This window comes from Chrysemys picta, chromosome 10 (assembly GCF_011386835.1).
Source record: "Chrysemys picta bellii isolate R12L10 chromosome 10, ASM1138683v2, whole genome shotgun sequence".
Taxonomy (NCBI): domain Eukaryota; kingdom Metazoa; phylum Chordata; order Testudines; family Emydidae; genus Chrysemys; species Chrysemys picta.
The window spans coordinates 77,165,129-77,185,092 of NC_088800.1; the positions used below are offsets into that span (position 1 = coordinate 77,165,129).

Here is a 19,964-nt window from a genome sequence, read left to right on the forward strand (position 1 = left end):
GTGTGTGTACACACACTCTCTCTCTCTCTCTCTCTCTCTCTCTCTCGTCCACCTCATCACTTGCCCCACTCCGCCACCAGTGCTCCAGCCGGTGAGCGGGGTCAGGGACTTGCCCCACTCCCCCTGCCCGCCCTCCTGCTCGGGAGCAGGATCAGGGCGCCGAAGCGGAGCAAGCCCCAAACTCCACTCCCTGGCCGGAGTGGGGCAATGAAGCTCAAGGGCCAGATTAAAAGCTCTGATGGGCCAGATGCGGCCCACGGGCCGTAGTTTGTCCACCACTGTGTTAGGTCCTTTTTCTTGCTATATAATTTCTGTTTAACACAAAGCAAAAAAGCAAATCCATCTAGCAAATATACAGCATCCACAATTGAATAACCCAGCATTCCACAGATAATTATCTCAGACAGCTCCAAAGCTAGAGTCACCCTGGGAAGTGCGGGGACTGGAAAAAATACACATACACACTTACACTTCCCCTGGGTTTGTCAGCACCACCTTCCCAAGGACAGCCCCACTCTTTGAGAAAGAGGGAAAAACAAACAGCTCAAATACATATTTTCAACTGGGTAAAGGGAGGCAAGATGACTGAAGAACTTACCTCTTTATGGCCCTGGATCTGGGAGTTGACAAAGGCTCCCAAGATGTGGGAAGTGAGAGGCAGGTAGATATGGATTAGCTGTGTCTCCTGGTGCAGGCAGTACAAAGAAAAGTAATTCCGCAGCTCCATGGTCATGATTGCATTCTCTTGCTGAGACACAAAAAACCCAGTTAACCTCATTGCCCAGAAGGGTGATGCAAGGGTCACAGAAGAAATGCATCATCCTCAGTGTCCACTCACACCAGCAGAGCACAAGTTCTCCTCTCTACCCTGTAACTCAAGCACTTACCAAAAATCAAAAACACAGTCCTGTGCCCATTTTGCTTGGCAGCAACTGGAGAGGTCACATAGCAAGCACTTTCCACCATGCAGACTGTGCATTTCTGCACCTCCTACAGGCAGCTATATTGGACCACCTTGTTTTTGATACCAAACACCAGCAGTAAGTGTTCAGTAGAACAAATGCAAATTTCTTACAGCATAGCAATTAATTTGAATAAGACTAAGATCTATGGGTGACCCTTTCTGCCTGTTCCAAAAGCACTGATAAGCCACATTATGTCAGTATTAGGAAGAGGTTTCCATCCAACACACATGCTACCCATCACTCCCACATACACAGAAACATCTGCCCTACCTCCACAATTCGTGACTCCAGCTGTTCCACGGACTCTGGCTCCTTGTTCTGCACAGTGGCACTCATCATCTGCTTCTTCATCATGCTGTACTTGTGCAAAGCTCGCTGGTGTTTGTGCAGTACTCCCTTCTCATGCCTCTCACATAGATCCTTCAGGAAGAAGGGAAACAACTAGTACTCACCCCATACCAGAGCCTAGATACAGGAAAGCGGGCCATGGGAGAGGGTGGGGAGAAGAGAACGTGCACATCTGGGAGGTACACAGCTGAGGGCATGAAAGGTGTCCCATGAAATTTCTAAACTGTGGAGTATTTCAAATAAAGCCTTTTTTTTTTTTTTTTTTTAATTAAATGAGAACCAGAACTGCTCCGAGCCAAAACAGAGGGTACAGCAGGTGATCTGAAGCTGCATCTCTGTCAATGTGCTTTGAACTTTACCAACACTAAACTTCCTATCTGGGTATCCCTTTTCAATATTAAACATTGCTAATTAACCTCTTGTTAGCTTGCAGTGCCCTGCTATTCCAATCCTGGACAGGGCCCCTCTTCAGGAAGGCTGCCAACTGTGTTGAACTGTATTTAGCGGCTTTTCGCAGGGTGTCCCTGAAGGAGTAGGCTGAGATCGTAAAACTCAATTCACTTGTAACTGAACTAATGTCTTCACATGTAAAAGGCAAGTCCACTAATTCATTCTCTTTCCCTGCCCCCAAAATAGCTGACTTATGAAAAAGATTAGCGGATTCCTACAAGTGAAGCAGATGGATATCTTCAACTCCTTGCAAGGTCTGGTGTCCACAAAACTTTTCATGAGCCAAGAGCAGATCAGTAACATTTCAGAGCTAGCCAAGGGAGAATCACTCCCCTCACTCTACATGATGCCAGTTTGCCTCTGAACTGACTGTCCAGCCAGTTTTCCATTCACTTGGCGTTACACCCTCTAAAAAGCACAAAACTGTTCTAAACAACTGTCTCACTGGCAGAGAAACAGCAGCACTCACTTTATAGGACTGGAGTAAATCCAGGAAAAGGTTCAGCTTCTCCACCACATCACTCTCTTCCTGTTTTCCCTAAAAAACAAGAGACAAGTACATTTCATATAAGCCTGGCAAGCATTCACATCACAGCTCTCAAACCCACTCAGTATGTTGACCCTCCACAGGAATCTCCAGGGCACACCAGCCATTACATAGCTACATCAAGCAGCTCTCACAGTGGGACTGGAGATCTTAAGCTTGGACACCAGGATGAACACAGAACTAACTGGAGTAGGAACAGCATTCGGATTGCCTGATCACTGCAACAAGAAGTTGGCATCATGAGTCCTCTGAGGTTTTCCATGCAGCTCTGTCTGGAACCCCTGCACTCATAGAATCCACCAGGATTTTATCATCCCTCCTTAAGACACACTTATTCCAGGTGACCTGGAAAGGTAAGCACTTCCTCCTTAGAAGACTTAATGAAACAAAAAGCAGAGCTGACAAGACATCAGCTAAACTTCAGCACTTGCTTGTTTGTTTCTTATGCCCCTTTTCCCTTCCTATGTCTGTGTCACAAATGTGGCTCTCTAGAACTTAGGCTCCTTGGTGCAGGAAACTGGTTTTATTTATCTGTAAAGCACCCAGAACATCTTTAGCAGCATGAAGTGATGGTTGCAGTGAAGAGAAACTATCACTCGTCTTTTTGGATTGTCATGTGCTCGTGTTATTTGTCATCACATTATGCCGTTTCAACAGCAATAAGACCTCTTGTGTTCTGTCGGAATGAGTTTCATGTAGTGTTTAACAAGTGGTGAACGTCACAACTGGATACAGAAACAGGTTTGGCTGGACTATATTCACCATATGATCTTAGCCACGCAGAGTGCAGGATTCTTGGACAGCTTGGGACAGTCACTATTTACTTTATTCTTTAAACCTTTTTAAAAAGGCTCCCCCCACACTTTTCCCCTCCTCATTTAACACCTTTGAGTTTTTTAATTCCACCAGTCAGAACATGTAGCCCAGTAGCATATCTGGCCAGTTGGACATGGCTTTAGACTAACGCCTGCATAGCTGCTAAGAAAGGGAGAGTAATTTCTTGGGCACCCATGCCTAGAAGGCCTTTGAATCAAGAGGCGACACTAGGCAAAAAACATCTCTCAATGCAGCAATTGTGATTATATAGGAGAAGCAAATGGCAGAGGAACTCACCTGCTGTACAGCCTTATCGGCCAACAGCGCAAATTCGACAGACAAGCCTTTCAAGGCCTGTTTCAGAGTCCCCCACGTGCTATTGTTCAGAGCAGCCCAGGAGGGAAGTGGTGTCGTGTCTGAGCCCAAAGCACTGGCAGAGGAAAGAAGAGGCAGTGAGTAAGATCCCACTAAGCAGCTAGGTTGGTCTGATGATTTACCCATCCCAGCAGTTACTGGAAGTTTCCCCCTCTCAAAACTCACTAGTAGGCTCTGGGAAAATAGAGTCCCCTGGGAATCAGGTGGCAATAAGTTTATACCTACTCCCCAAGAAGGTCAAGTTAGCAGCAAAGTGCAGTGATAGCAGGTTGGGATATGTATATGTGGGTGAGTGTATGCACACACAAATGAGAGAAAATGAAAGGAACTGTGCACTAGCAAGCCTGTTAGTGTTTTCAATTTAAAACAAAAATGCGGAGTGTGTGAACATATGCAGCATGTAAAAGGGTCTATGAATGTGCACGACCACACACCCATGTACTTGGGGGCTGCACCATTTCATGCAAGTGTAAATCAGATGCAGAATGTCAATGCTGTTTTCTCTCCCTCACCCTGGGGAACACACACACTATGTTTTCTTCTCTCTGCCACAGGAAAAAGTAAACCTGGTTTGTGCCATGCGCCTTCAGAAGTACATGCCCCATAGACATTCTACTGGTACATCTCTTGCTCTCTTTAAAACTCAAGACTGTTCACAGAAGTGTGCTCTAGAGGGCATCCTCACACCCTAATCTACCTTAGTTCCTTTCCAAATATGAGAAGATCTGAGGCATTATCAATGGCTCGGGAAGCTATTCTTTCTGCACGGTCCCGCAGTTTGTAGAAGCTGTTGTAGATGTTTCGGATAAGCTCTCGACTGGCAGCAAACTGGGCCTGGATGTCGGCGGGGAGGAAGTCCTGAGGCAGCAAAAGAAAGCTTAGTAATGGACTCCGTTGCATGATAAGTCACAAAGAGAGAGATTAGGAGTAGTAACCTGGTAATAGCAAAAATGGTTTTATGCTCTGAGAGGAGCCATTGAAAATGGCATTATGATGTTCCAGGCCTATCAGTGACTCCAGCCCTGCAAACTCAACCAGGTATTACAAGCCGAGTTGAGCTGCTTCAGGCTTGTACCTCATCAGTAAAAGATTGTGCAACCAGAGCTTAGTTAACAATTCCACTCATGATGCATGGGCCATAATAAGATCCACCTCAGTCTCCCATAGCTGAGTTTGCTCTGCAGAGCTAACATCAGTAAAAGTTGGAATAGTCCCTACTGTCAAGCACTGTGAATAATACACACAGAGGGGGCAGGACTGCTGAATAATAACGGGACCATCTTTATTATTTATTTGTATTGCGATAGCACCTAGGAGCCCCTGTCACAGACCAGAGCCCCATTATGCTAGGTGCTGTAAAGGCCTCTTTTTTTTTTTTTAAACCCATAAGCAACATTTAACCCTTCACTCGCTACTTTAATTTTCCCCTCACCCCAGGCTGAACTTCCACAAAAGCAAGCAACTCAAGGGAGCAGTGATGTCAGGTTCAGCAAGCATGATACACAACTAGGGTACAGCAGCCTTCCCCAAACAAACAAACAAAGGTGAAATTCATAGCTTCTCTCATAGACAGAAAGGGATTATGACACAAAGGAATAGCAAGCAACAGGATGAACTTTCAAACTATGTGCATTTGGACAAAGACTTCTCTCATACTAAATTTTGTACCATTTTACTAAGCAGACCCAGGCTGGACATTCTAGGCCTAGAAATAACCAACTATATGTTTTGTGATGAAGAAAACAGAAGATCAAGTCAAAAGAAGGTCCCTTACAGTTCTCTGTGGAAATTGTTCCTTTTCTCTTCAACTACAGCCCCTCTCTTTTACCCAACAGATACAAGACCTTGTGAACATGGGCTACCGGGATTAAGATTGCAATTATGCACCATAAAGAAAAATACCTTGGCCCGGGGGGCTAGTTGGCAAGTCATGAACTCGTCTCCCACTCCTTGGACCAACTCCCTCAGCTTGTTCTGCACATCCTGGAAAAGCAAAAGAAACGACCAACCAACCAATTCAACCCATCTGGCAATTCCCACAGTGACAATGAAAGGCAATTTCAATCCTGTTAAAACCTGGGCCTCCTCATGCACGAAAGCAACAATCCACAGTTGATGGTTGCTTTTATTACACACGGAAAGGGTCCACCTTTTCATGGCATTTAACCCTTCCTCCTGGAGGGAAAAATCAACCTCTCATGCCAAAGCGGCAGAGAAAAAAGGGATTCCATATACTGAACCCATTTGTAATACCTAACCCATCTCTCTCTATGAATTTCCAACTCCTGTATCACCCTCTTCCCCTAAAATTTAAACACATACAAGTGTTAACCCTCCACCTCAAATGCTGCATTTGTCTGAGGAGAAAGTTCTTCCTGTGCTAAAAGTCTGCATTAGGAGACTGAGAAGCCCTAGAACAACAACGTTTCTTAGCTTTCCCCTGGTCAAATACCTTTCTGGGGAGTATCAGAGATAAGGAGTGGTGTGACATATATTGCCACAGGAAAGAGCATTATTTTCAAGAGATCATGCCTACAGCATTGCAGAGATGACACATCTCACTGTCCAGTAGCAGAAGTACCTACTGTGGACGATATGCTCCACTAGCCCCTAGTAGCCAGGATCACAATTGTGGGGATTACAAATGTGCAGGCAATAGGCAGCTCTAAACTTGGTAACTGTTTCCCAGTGCACAGGAGGATATGCAAACACGTGGCATCATCAACAAATACTCACCGAGCCACTAAAGGAGAGAAAGAGCTTCAGGAGCACATCTTCTGAGAAAGGGGGATGTCGAGCCACCAGATTAATGAAACGCTTCAGAGCCCGCCGCCTAGACTCTATGAATTCTCGGTCAGCTACAGGAGGGAACACTACATTAGTGTTAATGCATCAGGCATTGCAACAGGCTCAGAAAGAGGGAAAGGCAGCATCAAGTCCAACTGCTCCCTTGCATTTACATCTGCAGCAAAACCCAAGAACAGTACTACTTGTGCCTTCTGGCAGCTCCATGCAACAGGTCTGCTGGGTTCACTGGTCTAGCCATTGGATTAGCAGAACACTGCAAACCCCCACTCCCTCAAATGGTTTGTTACAGCTTGTCTTAAGTTCCGCAAGCCCTTCTGCACCTATTTACCTCAACAGGACTACCCGGGTGAGTCAAGTTAAGCACATGTGAATTTGCAGGATTGGAGCCTTAAATTGCAAGCTCTTGTGTACAGAGAAGCTATGTCTACACTAGCACTTTTGTCAGTAAAACGTTTGTCAGTCAGGGGTGTAAAAAAAACAAACAAAAAAAAAAAAACCACCACACACTCCTGACCAACATTAAGTTTCACCAACAGAAGCACCAATGTGGACAGCACTATGCTGGTGAGAGAGCAACTCTTGCTGACATAGCTACTGCAGCTCGTTGGGGGTGGTTTAATTATGCTGACAGGAGAGCTCTCTCCCGACGGCATAGGGCGGCGACACGGGAGATCTTACAGCAGCGCAACTGCAGCCGCTGCAAGGTCTATAGTGTAGACATAGCCGGAGCTTCTCTTCCTTTATTTTTATGCTGCATCTAGAACAATGGGATTCTTATCCTGTGTGGAGCATCTGGGCACTACTGCAATACAGATCATTTTTATAAGCACCAGCTACAAATTCTGGTCCAATGACAAGTAAATCATCCCAGATCTTTAATAGATGACGTGCAAAGCAAAATTAACATTTGTACCCTTTTTTGCTCCTTTATGTTGTGGAAAGATGGCTTCAAAATATTTTCCCCAGAAGTTCCCTTGCCCCATACATTGTTTGGTTGGGATTTTTTTCTTTGTTTTGGTTTGTTGTTGTTAATTTGTTTTTTGTTTTGTTAAAACTGGTTTTCCTCTTTTCTATGGAAGACTTTGCTGAGACCTTTGGAGGACAATTCACAATAAACTAAACCCTAAGGTGCAGTTCTCCTAGATCCTAATTGTCAGGCTACAAGAAGTTCAGCAACTCATCCTCCCGGAAATGGGAGGGGCTCAGATTTCAGACTATTGTCATGTCCTCATCCAAGTAATTCAAACATCATGCTAAAGTCTTCCAGGAAGAAGTGAAGGCCAGAGCTGATATTTGTAAAGTTAAACAAAAAAACAAAACAAAAAAGTAGCAGCTCTTTGTTTTTTTAAGGGAGAAGAAAGGGTTGCAAAGAAAACCATGCAGCCTTCTAAGTACACAAATAGCCTAGAGACCCCCCCACCCCACACACACAGCTTATTAGAATTGTCCCTGGCAACATTTTCACATCATAAAGGGACAAGTGAGGGGCATCACAGCCTTTTGCTTCCCAGTTCATCTTTAACTTGAGTTTGTTGGCCACCAGCGGTCCCATAATGATCCTTAACTACCAAGTGATTTTCAGTTGCTTGAGTCACAAGTCCACTAAAACCTTGTGCTCTGCAATTCTGCTTCCCTGTTTTATTAATCTAACTAGACATATCCACCCACTGATAACATGCAGTGAAACAGCAATTACCAGGACGAATTTTAACAGTAGTTCTGTTTCTTGTAAAGTTTTCTAGGTCATCAGTACTTACTACCACACATGGAAAGACAAACTCAAGTCAAAGTGCATGGAAGGGAAGGCGAGAGTGGTGAAACTCTGCTCCGTTCCAATTGCTTCCATCTAGTGGCTGCTGCCACTCCCTTTCTTTATGGCTCATACACAACCCTGGAGCGAACTAGCAACAAGGAGATTTTAAAAAAAAGGAAAAATTAAGATGGGGAAAAAAAATCAGAAGGCAAATTACTTCCTAAATGTGAGATTTGTTGGACTACAGAATAGTCTCCCATGGGAAGTGATGGAAGTGCCAACATTTGGATAATTTAGAAACACACAGAATAAAGGAGTGGAAGATATATAGTAGAGAATAATCCAGTACTGATATGGGGCTGGAAAACAATAACCTCGTAGATGTTTTGCGTCACTAACTTCTATGATATCTATACTCACTGATAAATCCTCTTAAATAAAATGATCAGCAGTGAAATAGTGATGACATTCAGTATTGTTGCCATTAGTTATTGTTAGGTTTAAGCTTCAACTCTCCACTAATATTAACAGGAGCAGGTCACTCTTCTCACAGGTATTGTTTCAGGCTGTAGGTCTTCAAATTCTCACAGACTGCACTGCATTAGATCATATTAATAATTATCCTTGAAACGTCAAGAGTTATATTTAAAAAAAAAAAACCCCACACCCCTGACATCTTACATTCTGCAGAAATTGACAACACTACCAGAGTAGCTCCAGAATTATCATTCTGGCCTGTTCTGGTTCACTTTAAACCCTGTGCCAGAACCGTTCACTAATTTCTGATTCTTCTTTTTCTATGGCATAATGTGGACTCCTTAAATTAAATGAATAATTTATTGTGAAATGTTAAGCTTGGCAATATGGGCAGAAGACAAGACAGTGAAAGGCTTGTTCTTTAGCAGATAAAGCAGAAACAAAACAAAACTGTATAAAAGACTTATGTAATGTATTAAATAATAAAAATAAAACTTAAAAACAGTGTCAAGATTTCAGACTAGAGAAAAATATATCCAAAGTAGCTTTGATGTGTAGTCAAGCTTGGAGTATTTCACTATCCACAAGTACATTGTAACCATTAGAATATGAAGGAAATGATAATCTGATTCCAAATCCATCATTAATCTTTTTAGTTTCTATTTTGACTCTGCATAACTAGACAATCTGTTTTTAAAGCAGAACAAGAAAAAAGCTACTCCTGAGATAGGTGATTTTTGTAAGAGAAGAACAAGAATCTCTCTGATAGGAAGATACCTTTTATATATGCACAGTTACTTTATTCATGTGGCCAATATTGGTATAGAAAGGTTTCCAGGGGAGATGACACAGCCTGGAGAAGCTATTTACTTCCAGTCTCTGTGCTTGTAAATAAAGGCCATAAGCTTGAACAAAGAAAAGTTGGAGTAAGCCACACTCTCACTGAGGGATGTGAACATTTTTTTTATACACTAATTTCTTTTGGAGTATTTAAACCTTTTCATATGCAAATAATTTCCCCCACTTTCCATCTCTATGGTTCTCCCACCACAGAAGAGAGAAGGGGTATCTAAAGCATCTTTCGTACTCAGAGCACTTCACAAAGCAATGTGCTACAGCACATACTGCAACTGCTTAATGGTACAGTAGCCAATTTGCACCACCGACATTATAACCTACTTTACTGGGGAAGAAATAGCTGAAACTCTACCCTATTCTAGGTCTATCCCTCACTCTAGAGCTAGCCTTACTCTTTTCATGAATGCCATAGGATTTTCAACTTACACCTGGAGAGTCACCAGTGGAACTTTACATTAATGTCTTATCTGAAAATGACTTCCAGCAATGCAGTGCTGGCCTCCCCAGGGTATGCACTACACGGTCAGCACTGCTTTTTGAACCAGAGGACAACAAATGCTATGGATTCTTCGAGACACGTGCATTCTTGACTGTATTCTCATGAACACATTCATACCAGAGCCCATTCAGTCACTAGGAAGACCCAGGTTTACCTCCCAGCATTCTCTTTGGAGGAAGTGCAGGCACCATACGATATGGGAACTTCTGAAGCAGCATCTCATGGAATACCACGAAGTCATTGTATCGCCTGTACACAGAGCACTTGAAGCGCTGCAATAGAGAAAGAAACCTCACAATACTCAGTCAGGAACAATAGCAGCATTTCAGTAAAGTTAAAGCCACATGTGGGACTTAAGAGAGTGGCTGGTACATTTCTTGGATTTGCAGATCACTTGCTTTAAGCTAACAGTAAAAAAAAAAAAAAAAAAAAAGTCACACAGAACCCTCCAGCCCCTCTCAGTTATGCACTTGGATGGCTTAATATAAATTGGATAGCTTGCTGGTGGGTTAGGTCCCTTTGTGAACAAGAGTTTCAGCAAAGGGCATATTTCAAATTCCATACACACAAAACATGGGGGCAAAGACATTTTATAAAGGAAAGGGGAGATGTTTTCTGTGGTTTACTGGAAGGAGGTGATAGATGTCCCTAAATTTGCTGTGATTCCACATAATTCCTCCTCCTCTCTTCTGCATCATACAAAGACATAAAGGAACAATACAATTGCAATGAGCACCCTATCATCATTAAGGAGCATTTCAATGCTGATGTACTCCAGTCACGATTCCAGTTCCTGGTAACATCCACCAAACCAGGTCTAATGCCAGGGGGAGCAAAATAGCTTTAAGCAAACATAATTCTCACCCCTCCAAAACCCAGCTCTTTCACCTTTGTTAGTGAGTCATGCAGCAGAATGAGGAGAAAGTGGGAATTGTTATGGGATTCCTAAAACAGCCTGAAGTTCCTTATAACCTTAGTTTCAAGATTTTTGCATTTCTGATGTCAGGTTGCAGGAATGAACAGTGAGAACACCCAGGTTTTGGAGATTAATTTGGGTCCAAAATGAGTGATGTAGCACATAAAGAGAGCCACTTGAAAGGCACATTGACAAGTCATTTAAAAAAAAAAAAACACATTTGGCTGATGGAATAGCATGTTGAAAAGACTAAATGTCATCACATCTGCATCGTACACTGCTAGTTCTTATTGCAGAGCTGTGCAATTTCAGAAATAACCCAACGAGACAAATAACTGGAGCACAATGGATACAGCTCTTAGGACTTCCTCGTATCTGCTCTGCAATCAGCAGTCTGATTTGTTCTTGGAGATTTGAGCTGGTGCCCAAGCCTCTTTATGAAGAATCTCATTACACAGAAAGAGAACTGTTGGAAGAATGACGGCTCAGGGAATTGGTAATGGGATAAGAAGTCTCTCAAACCTGTGATCCAAAGGTGACTCTGGCTAAGGACAGTAGTCACTGAAAATTGCTACAACACTGTCAGACAGTTGCTTCTTTGGTGATCTGTGTGGAGTGAGCTGGCGCTCTTGGGCCAGTTCTTATGGGACGGATAGCCTCATCAAAAAAACACCCCATCACAGAAGACACTAATGAGCAGACTCACAAAGGGGATAAAAACTGAATTCCCCGCTTGCTCCAAAGGTGGTCCCTACAGTCAGGATTGGGGAAGTGAATTGGGAGTGGCATGGGAGAACCTGCATTGCTGCTGGCTGTGCCATATGTGCATTCATATACAGTCTAGTCTTCAAGTGAGTTTGGTAGTTACACTCTAGTCCTCAGAAGATGTCCATTCACCTTACAAAACGACAACAGTATTTGTCAGTCCCTGCTTTGGAGAGGCCCAGTATTGGAAAAGCAGAGGTTAGGATTAAGCTGCAGTGGCAAAACTGTAAAAGATACCTACATGAATGCCTGACTCAAACCAGCATCACCAATACATTGAACAGATTAAAAAAAAAAGTATCTGGCTTTTGAATACAGGTTAAACAACTGCATGGAAACTCCTATGGGAACACGTTCTCCCACAGACACCAGTGTTCTCCCACATTACCTTGCTGGAAACTTCATACTCCACATGTTTCAGAAAGAGGCCCTTCTTCTCAGGTATAAGCTCCACCTGCACAGTGTCCTTGCTCAACAGCTCTTGTAGGGTGTGGGAGAGCAACAGCGGGTTTCCCTGGGGCGTCTGCATGAGCAGCTGTTCCGGATCCTTTGGCTCAATTACTGGAGGCTTTGCCAAGTCTAAAAGAAAGAAGAGAAAATTGCAGTTTTTGAAAGAAAAACGGAGTGAAAGAAGGAGTCTTAAAATATCCTGTTCCTCTGCTATGTACTCTCACAGCACCTCAACACAAGTCAGAAGAGTAACCAAGGCACTCCTTCCACAAGAGGCTCTGCCCATTTAACTACCTCTCCCACTCTTAGCATACTTGGTACCGCCCTCTCCACAACACCCTGAGCATCGCCTATTACACTTAGTCATGAAGCCAGCTCTGCTTCTCTGTTACAGGCCAGATTTGTTCTGTGAATCAGCTATGAGGCCTGCATTTCCTGTCTGTGCAGCTCCCACCGCAGCAGAATCTGCCAAGCTAAGTGAATACCTAGCTCAGCACTCTTGGATCCTGTCTAGAACAAATTGTGGAAGGAAAGAAACTGTTATTTTAAACTGCAGAGTAGGAATTAATATATTACCTTCACATGTCCTTAGAACAGAAGTGGGCAAACTACGGCCCGTGGGCCACATCCGGTCCGCGGGACCCTCCTGCCTGGCCCCTGAGCTCCCAGCCTGGGAAGCTAATCCCCAGCCCCACCTCTGCAGCCTCAAGCGCGCTGTGCCGCCAGCGCAATGCTCTGGGCGGCCGGGTAGCGCAGTTGCAGAGTGCGGCCTGACCCGATGCTCCGGGCAGTGCGGCTGTAGCGCTGCCAGCCGCCGGTGCTCCGGGCAGTACGGTAACGGGGCAGGGAGCAGGGGGGGTTGGATAGAGAGTAGGGGAGTTGGGGGGAGGGTGGTCAGTGGGTGAGGGTGTGAATAGGGGTCGGGGTGGTCAGAGGGCAGGGAACAAGGGAGTTGAATGGGGGTAGGGATCAGGAAGGGGGGGTTGGATGGGGTGGCAGAGAGCAGTGAGGGGCAGGGGTTCCGGGGGTGGTCAGGGGACAGGGGTGGTTGGATGTGGCAGGAGTCCCAGGGGAGCCGTCAGGGGTTGGATAGGAGGTGGGGGCCGAGCCATGCCTGGCTGTTTGGGGAGACACAGCCTCCCCTAACCGGCCCTCCAATTTTGGAAACCCGATGTGGCCCTCAGGCCAAAAAGTTTGCCCACCCCTGCCTTAGAAAGAAAGGAGGCACTTCACTTGATAGAACTTAATTAATCTCTATGATAGTATAGTGGGGTATGTGGGAATTAATTAGCCCCATTAATAATTTTAGCACCTCCGTGCACTGAAGCTCCAGACAAGAGGCTTCTTGAATAGGGCAGCCAACTGGGCAAATTTTCACTCAGAGCAAGCTCTGGATAAGATTCCAACTTCACATATCAAGGGTCATGCATCCTAGGTGGTGCAGCTTCTTACAATGAAATCAAGCACCCAGCTGTGCAGCTTGGACAGACCGGTTCCACAATAATTCTAAGCAATACATTATCAGTGACTCAGAATGGCTCTGAAATACAGACTACCTCCCCGGGGAACACCCGAATACAGAAAGGGGGTGATAATCTGGGGTACTCCCTTACTAGACATACTGCAGCTCAGCTACACACCTTGACTTTACTGCATAATTACACATACACCTCTACCCATATATAACACTGTCCTCAGGAGCCAAAAAAATCTTACTGCATTATAAGTGAAACCGCGTTATATCGAACTTGCTTTGATCCGCCGGAGTGCACAGCCCCCCAGAGCACTGTTTTACTGCATTATGTCCAAATTCATGTTACATTGGCTCGTGTTATATCGGGGCAGAGGTGTACTATGCAACAGGTAAATTCATATAAGTGCTTCCCAGGTCATGGGAAATATAGAGATTCCTTTCCTGTTTCCAATCCCACTGTAAAGGGAAGCTATAACCATGCTATCCTTCCAAGCAGGCAGGAGCTGGACCACCTGGCTGAACTGGGCTAAACGTTTGTGAGCAGAAAAGATCTGGCTGGTTTAGGATCAATAGATGTTAACATCCTCCAGTGACGTAACAGAGGGGCTTCAAGCAATAGCTCAACAGAAGGGTATGGAATAGGGTATAACGCTAGGGTATGGAAAAGGAAATTCATTCACAGAAGGCAAAATCAAAGGTTCCTTTTCCTAACTAGAAAGCCCTGTCCTTATGATAAGGTTTTACATCCTGTTTGCTGTAAGCCCAGATAAAGCAGAAAACTAGTCCATCTGCAATTCCACCGACACACTGCTTCAAGATAGAGATCAGGCAGTTTGCTCAGTTTTCTGCAGATAGTTGACTTTTTTTAAGTAAAGCAAACCAAATCCAGGACAAATGACCATACCCCACAAGTCTAGTTAGTCGTCAGATTCCTGCTAATGTGACTCAAAGAAGCGAGCCTTGAAACCTCAGCATTGCTCAGGATAACAAATCACCTGGCAACTGCCTATATAATAGCTTCTAGAAGATTTACATGCCAGTAACTTGGAAGAAATCACTGCAATCTGATTTAATATTAATATTGTTTACTCCTGGATGACATTGCAACATATCTATCCTTCCAGCCAAGAGACAGATGCTACAAAGGTTTCTACTGGACTAGGAAAGAGGGAAGGAGAGGTAGAAGACAGTGAGGTCAGGACAAAGGTAGTGAGGTAAAAGGCAGGTTCTCTAATGCAGTAGAAGAATCCTCCCCCATTTCATCTTTGATAGGGCAACACTTTGATATGTAAATCTTTTATCAAAGGCAGTACCACTTCAGCTTCGCAATGATATTAAATGCCTTCAGTCAACAGTACCCAGACACAAATGATCCCATAATGTTAAAATCAATCCACAGAATTAATTCACATTCCTACAACCAGAAGAGCCCCTGAAAGAAATGATTTCTCCTTTCCTAATCCAACACCAAGAGGGGTTTTAAATTACTTGGTTGCCTTCTTAGGAGGTGTACAATTTGGGGCCACAGCTTCTTTCACAGAGATGCTGTCTCATCAAGGAGACTAATCACTAGTTAGATCAGCTTCAGAAACTCTTTGAGTGTAAAAAGCTGAGTATTTCTTCTCCTTCCACACCCCACAGGCCCTCTGAGCCATCCAAGCTTCTCTCCTAACCACTCTTCAGCAACTTCACCCACATCTGACTTCAGGCCTTCTTCCATGCTGCCTCAGACATCTGGAGCAGCCCTCTGAAGCACACCAAACTCACCACCACCACCAAAAGGCTTCTGAATATCCATCTATTCCCAGGAAGCATTCTAGCAATAGTGACCATACTGGGACAGCTTAAGTTTGTTCTCTTGATTTGTACCCTCTCATGCATTTAGCCTGGAAACTCCTTGGGACACGGACTGGTTTTCTATTTGGCAGAGTTCTCCCAATGCAGTATACACAGGCAGCACCATTTACATAACAAATACCCCAGTGCTTGTTCCAAATTACAGAGGCCTGGCATAAGGGCATGCTTTCAAGTAACAGTCTCCAGATGCAGAATACAGCATTTCAGCCCTTGTCCTAGGGTAAGTGGATTCTCCATCTCTTGATGCCTTTCTGGAAGATATCCTTTAGCCAAACACAAGTTAATACATGGATAACTGGGTGAAATTTAGTGGCCTGTGATACACAGGGAGATGAGACTACAGGATCTAATGGTCCTTTCTGGTAATAAAAATCTGTGAATCTAAAAACATGCAATTGAACATCCCACTGTAGAGAGGACTTATCTTATCACCGCCCCATACCTAAACCCAATTTGCTGAGAGTACCCTTTTCCACCTTCAGGTTATTTAATAACCTATTTCATGTGTAGACTCAGGGCTATCTGAGCACCTCAAACAGAACTCAGTGGTTCTCTGTGCTGTCATGAGAGTAACTCATGTTCAGGGGAAGAAAGACAGGAAAACAATCTTTTAACCAGGAACTGGTTAAAATGTGACCCACCCATTTCCTGAGAGGACAGGGTCAACCAACACTAATGTAAAACCCCCTCCTCCGTATGCCAGTATTCACTCCCCATCATCCTACTTGCCGACATATAAAATAAAGTAAAAATTCCACAATAAGACACTTGCACTCCTCCAAACCAGAGGTTTAGCAAGAAATGGCAATCCTTAGAAACAGACAGGAGGGGAAAGATGGGCATCCAAAATTTGAGGACCGTAGGGGGAAAGAAGCTGCAGGAGGAATCCTGAATCCTCCAACGTTTAGCTGTAACCCTCAGAACACTGGCATAAATCCACCCAAATTAATGTTCAGAGCAACCTTATGAAAAGTATTCAGCTTCCAAAGGGTTAATAATGTGAATGGCCCTTAGATTCCTCCTGCGGTTTAGAGCTCACACTGCACACTAGGGGAAAAAATGCAGAATGAAACCCCATCTTGAGGATCTCTGCAAGACATGTGTTGCCCATTGCAATTTTAGCATGCTACTCCTAAAACCTGCAATACTCTTCCTGTCTTCATCTATTATCAAGCACCCCCTTATTCTCTAGTCCCCTGCCTAACACCCACCTCTTCAATTAATCCCTTCTCCTCATCAATAATCCCCAAACTCAATCTCTCCTGAAATGTTTTGTAGTTTATTTAAATTGCAAGATTGTCTATGCATGCATCAATTATGATACCACACACATAAATGTGTATTAATTAGGGCTGTTGATTAATCGCAGTTAACTCACACGATTATTAATTTTTTGAGTTAATGAATAAAAATTTTAATCGCAATTAATCGCAGTTTTAACAATACCATACCAATTGAAATTTATTAAATATTTTGGATCTTTTTCTATAGATTGTATTCTGTGTTGTAATTGAAATTGGTGTATATTATTTTTATTACAAATATTTGCACTGTAAAAATGATAAACAAAATAAATAGTATTTTTCAATTCACCTCATACAAATACTGCACTGCAATTTCTTTGTGGTGAAAGTGCAACTTACAAATGTAGATTTTTTTTGGTTACATAACTGCACTCAAAAACAAAACAATGTAAAACTTCAGCGCCTACAAGTCCACTCAGTCCTACTTCTGGTTCAGCCAATCGCTCAGACAAACAAGTGTGTTTACATTTACAGGATATAATATTGCCCTCTTCTTATTTACAATGTCACCAGAAAGTGAGAACAGGCATTTGCATGGCACTTTTGTAGCAGGCATTGCAAGGTATTTACGTGCCAGATATACTAAACATTCATATGCCCCTTCATGCTTCGGCCACCATTCCAGAAGATATGCCTCCATGCTGATGACGCTTGTTAAAAAAAAAAAAAAAGTGTTAATTAAATTTGTGACTGAACTCCTTGGGGGAGAATTGTATGTCCCTTGCTCTGTTTTACCCACATTCTGTCATATATTTCATGTTATAGCAGTCTCGGATGATGACCCAGCACATGTTGTTCATTTTAAGAACACTTTCACTGCATGACAAAACGCAAAGAAGGTACCCACGTGAGATCTCTAAAGATAGCTACAGCACTCAACCCAAGGTTTAAGAATCTGAAGTGCCTTCCAAAATCTGAGAGGGACGAGGTGTGGAGCATGCTTTCAGAAGTCTTAAAAGAGCAACACTCCGATGAGGAAACTACAGAACCCAAACCACCAAAAAAGAAAAATCAACCTTCTGCTGGTGGCAGCTGACTCAGATAATGAAAATGAACATGCGTCAGTCTGCACTGCTTTGGATTGTTATCGAGCAGAACCCCAGAATGGGTGGGTCAGCATGGATGCATGTCCCGTGGAATGGTGGCTGAAGCATGACGGGGATATATGAATCTTTAGCGCATCTGGCACGTACATATCTTGCGACGCCGACTACAACAGTGCCATGAGAACGCCTGTTCTTACTTTCAGGTGACATTGTAAACAAGAAGCAGGTAGCATTATCTCCTGCAAATGTAAACAAACTTGTTTGTCTGAGCGATTGGCTGAACAAGAAGTAGGACTGGGTGGACTTGCAGGCTCTAAAATTTTACATTGTTTTATTTTTGAATGCAGTTATTTTTGTACATAATTCTACATTTGTAAGTTCAACTTTCATGATAAAGACATTGCACTACACTACTTGTATTAGGTGAATTGAAAAATACTATTTCTTTTGTTTTTTTACAGTGCAAATACTTGTAATCAAAAATAAATATAAAGTGAGTACTGTACACTTTGTATTCTATGTTGTAACTGAAATCAATATTTGAAAATGTAGAAAACATCCAAAAATATTTAAATAAACGGTATTCTATTATTGTTTAACAGTGCAATTAATCGTGCAATTAACTTTTTAATCACTTGACAGCCCTCGTATTAACAATAATTGTTCAAAAACATCAGTATGTGTAATACAACCTGGGTGACCAAGCAGGTTAAACTTGCACTTGTGCTGCTTGTGTTCTCAGACCAACAGTCAGAGAACACAAAAGGATAACTTCAGAACAGCTGCCAGTATTTTGGGAAAAACACTACTAGGGAATTAATATTAACCCTACAGAACACACTCTAAAGCTGTTCAACATTTTTCACTCTACTGACAAAGAAACCAGTTTAGGAAGAGATCCAAGATTCTTGGCCAGAACTAGTGGATAATGGTGTGAATTCATTGGTATGAGAAGCTGCATTCAGCCAACTGATAGAAGAAGTTAAAAGCACCCTCTTTGAAATAATAAAATATTTAACCCTTCTTGTTATGAATGCCCTGTGTAGAACTGCACAGCTACACCTGTGAAAACATTCCTTTTGATTTCAGCAGACCACCATATAGTAAGGTTTACATATATAGGACAGTATATATGCCAGAAATATCAGGTATGAAGTGCTCCAGGACAGCATAAGGGAGTGCTAGTAACAAACAGAAGGGATTTTGCTACCTTCTGCAATCCATCCCTTTACCTAGAGAATAACTTAAAGGAAGCTGCTCTTTTTGCACTCTTATGTCAGGATACACAAATCTGGGTAAAAATAGTCACGGATACCATCCATCCCTTGCAGTAATGGCAGCTCATTGATAAATTCCTGTGTGCATGCACCTAGTTCAACAAGACAGGAAGACTCCCAGTTTGCACTCTCTATAATTGGTCATCCATAGGATCACAAGACCTGCAAGTCCATATTGTGCAGATTCCACCTGCCAGTACAGGTCTCTTTGCTACACTACATCAATTTTGTATGCATGCATATATGCACATTTACTTTAAAAAGAGGAAGGTTTGTCTAGTGCAGCGATCGGCAACCTTTGGCACGCGGCCTGTCAGGGAAAGCCGCTGGCGGACCGGAACTGTTTGTTTACCTGCAGCATCCGCAGTTAATGTGCTGCCGAGGGATGTGCTGGCCACCGCTTCCCGCAGCCCCCATTGGCCTGGAACGGTGAACCGCAGCCAGTGGGAGCTGCGGTCGGCCGAACCTGCAGACGCTGCAGGTAAACAAACAAACAGTCCCAGCCCACCAGCAGATTTCCCTGATGGGCCACGTGCCAAAGGCTGACAATCCCTGGTCTAGTGGTTAAAGCACAGACATAGAATCAAGGGGTAGGGGTTTTATTCCTCGTCAAGTTTTGTCAAGTCAAACTCTCCAAACTTTGTTATCCCCATTTTACAGATGGATAAAAACTAACAACTCCCTACCTCACTAGTGTGTTTTGAGGCTGAATTAGTTCATGGTTTTAAAGGGCTCAGGCATCCTCAAATATAAGGTGCCATAGAAGTAGTTATGTTAGCAACAGCAGATTTCCTACAAGACGACAAAAAACGTCCTGGAAGCAACAAAGCTAACCCTTCAGGAAAGGAAGCTGAAATTTCCTCATCGTTATCACAGGTCAGAGCCTCAGGGAGAAGAGGTGGCTTCACATCTCAAAAGAGGGAAGCCAGAGCTGTACATTTATGCATAGGGAGACCTCAGATTTCCCCTTGGCAAAAAC

General features: G+C 43.4%; 1 protein-coding gene across 15 annotated transcripts in view; it reads right to left on the bottom strand.

Moving 5' to 3' along the window:
- SNX8 (sorting nexin 8) overlaps positions 1-19,964 on the bottom strand; it is a 36,648-nt gene that overhangs the window by 4,961 nt on the left and 11,723 nt on the right. For 8 of the 15 annotated variants that reach the window (XM_065560114.1, XM_065560104.1, XM_065560110.1 and 5 more), the window contains 9 exons: positions 11,966-12,156; positions 10,051-10,168; positions 6,238-6,374; positions 5,404-5,484; positions 4,199-4,359; positions 3,424-3,556; positions 2,233-2,301; positions 1,236-1,385; positions 599-748 (listed from right to left, as the gene is read on the bottom strand). In XM_065560114.1, the coding sequence (XP_065416186.1) occupies positions 599-748; positions 1,236-1,385; positions 2,233-2,301; positions 3,424-3,556; positions 4,199-4,359; positions 5,404-5,484; positions 6,238-6,374; positions 10,051-10,168; positions 11,966-12,106 (1,140 nt within the window). In that variant the 5' untranslated portion in view covers positions 12,107-12,156. The remainder of the gene's footprint in view (positions 1-598; positions 749-1,235; positions 1,386-2,232; positions 2,302-3,423; positions 3,557-4,198; positions 4,360-5,403; positions 5,485-6,237; positions 6,375-10,050; positions 10,169-11,965; positions 12,157-19,964) is intronic. The other 7 variants (XM_024102381.3, XM_065560108.1, XM_008164696.4 and 4 more) reach the window with 1 other exon arrangement.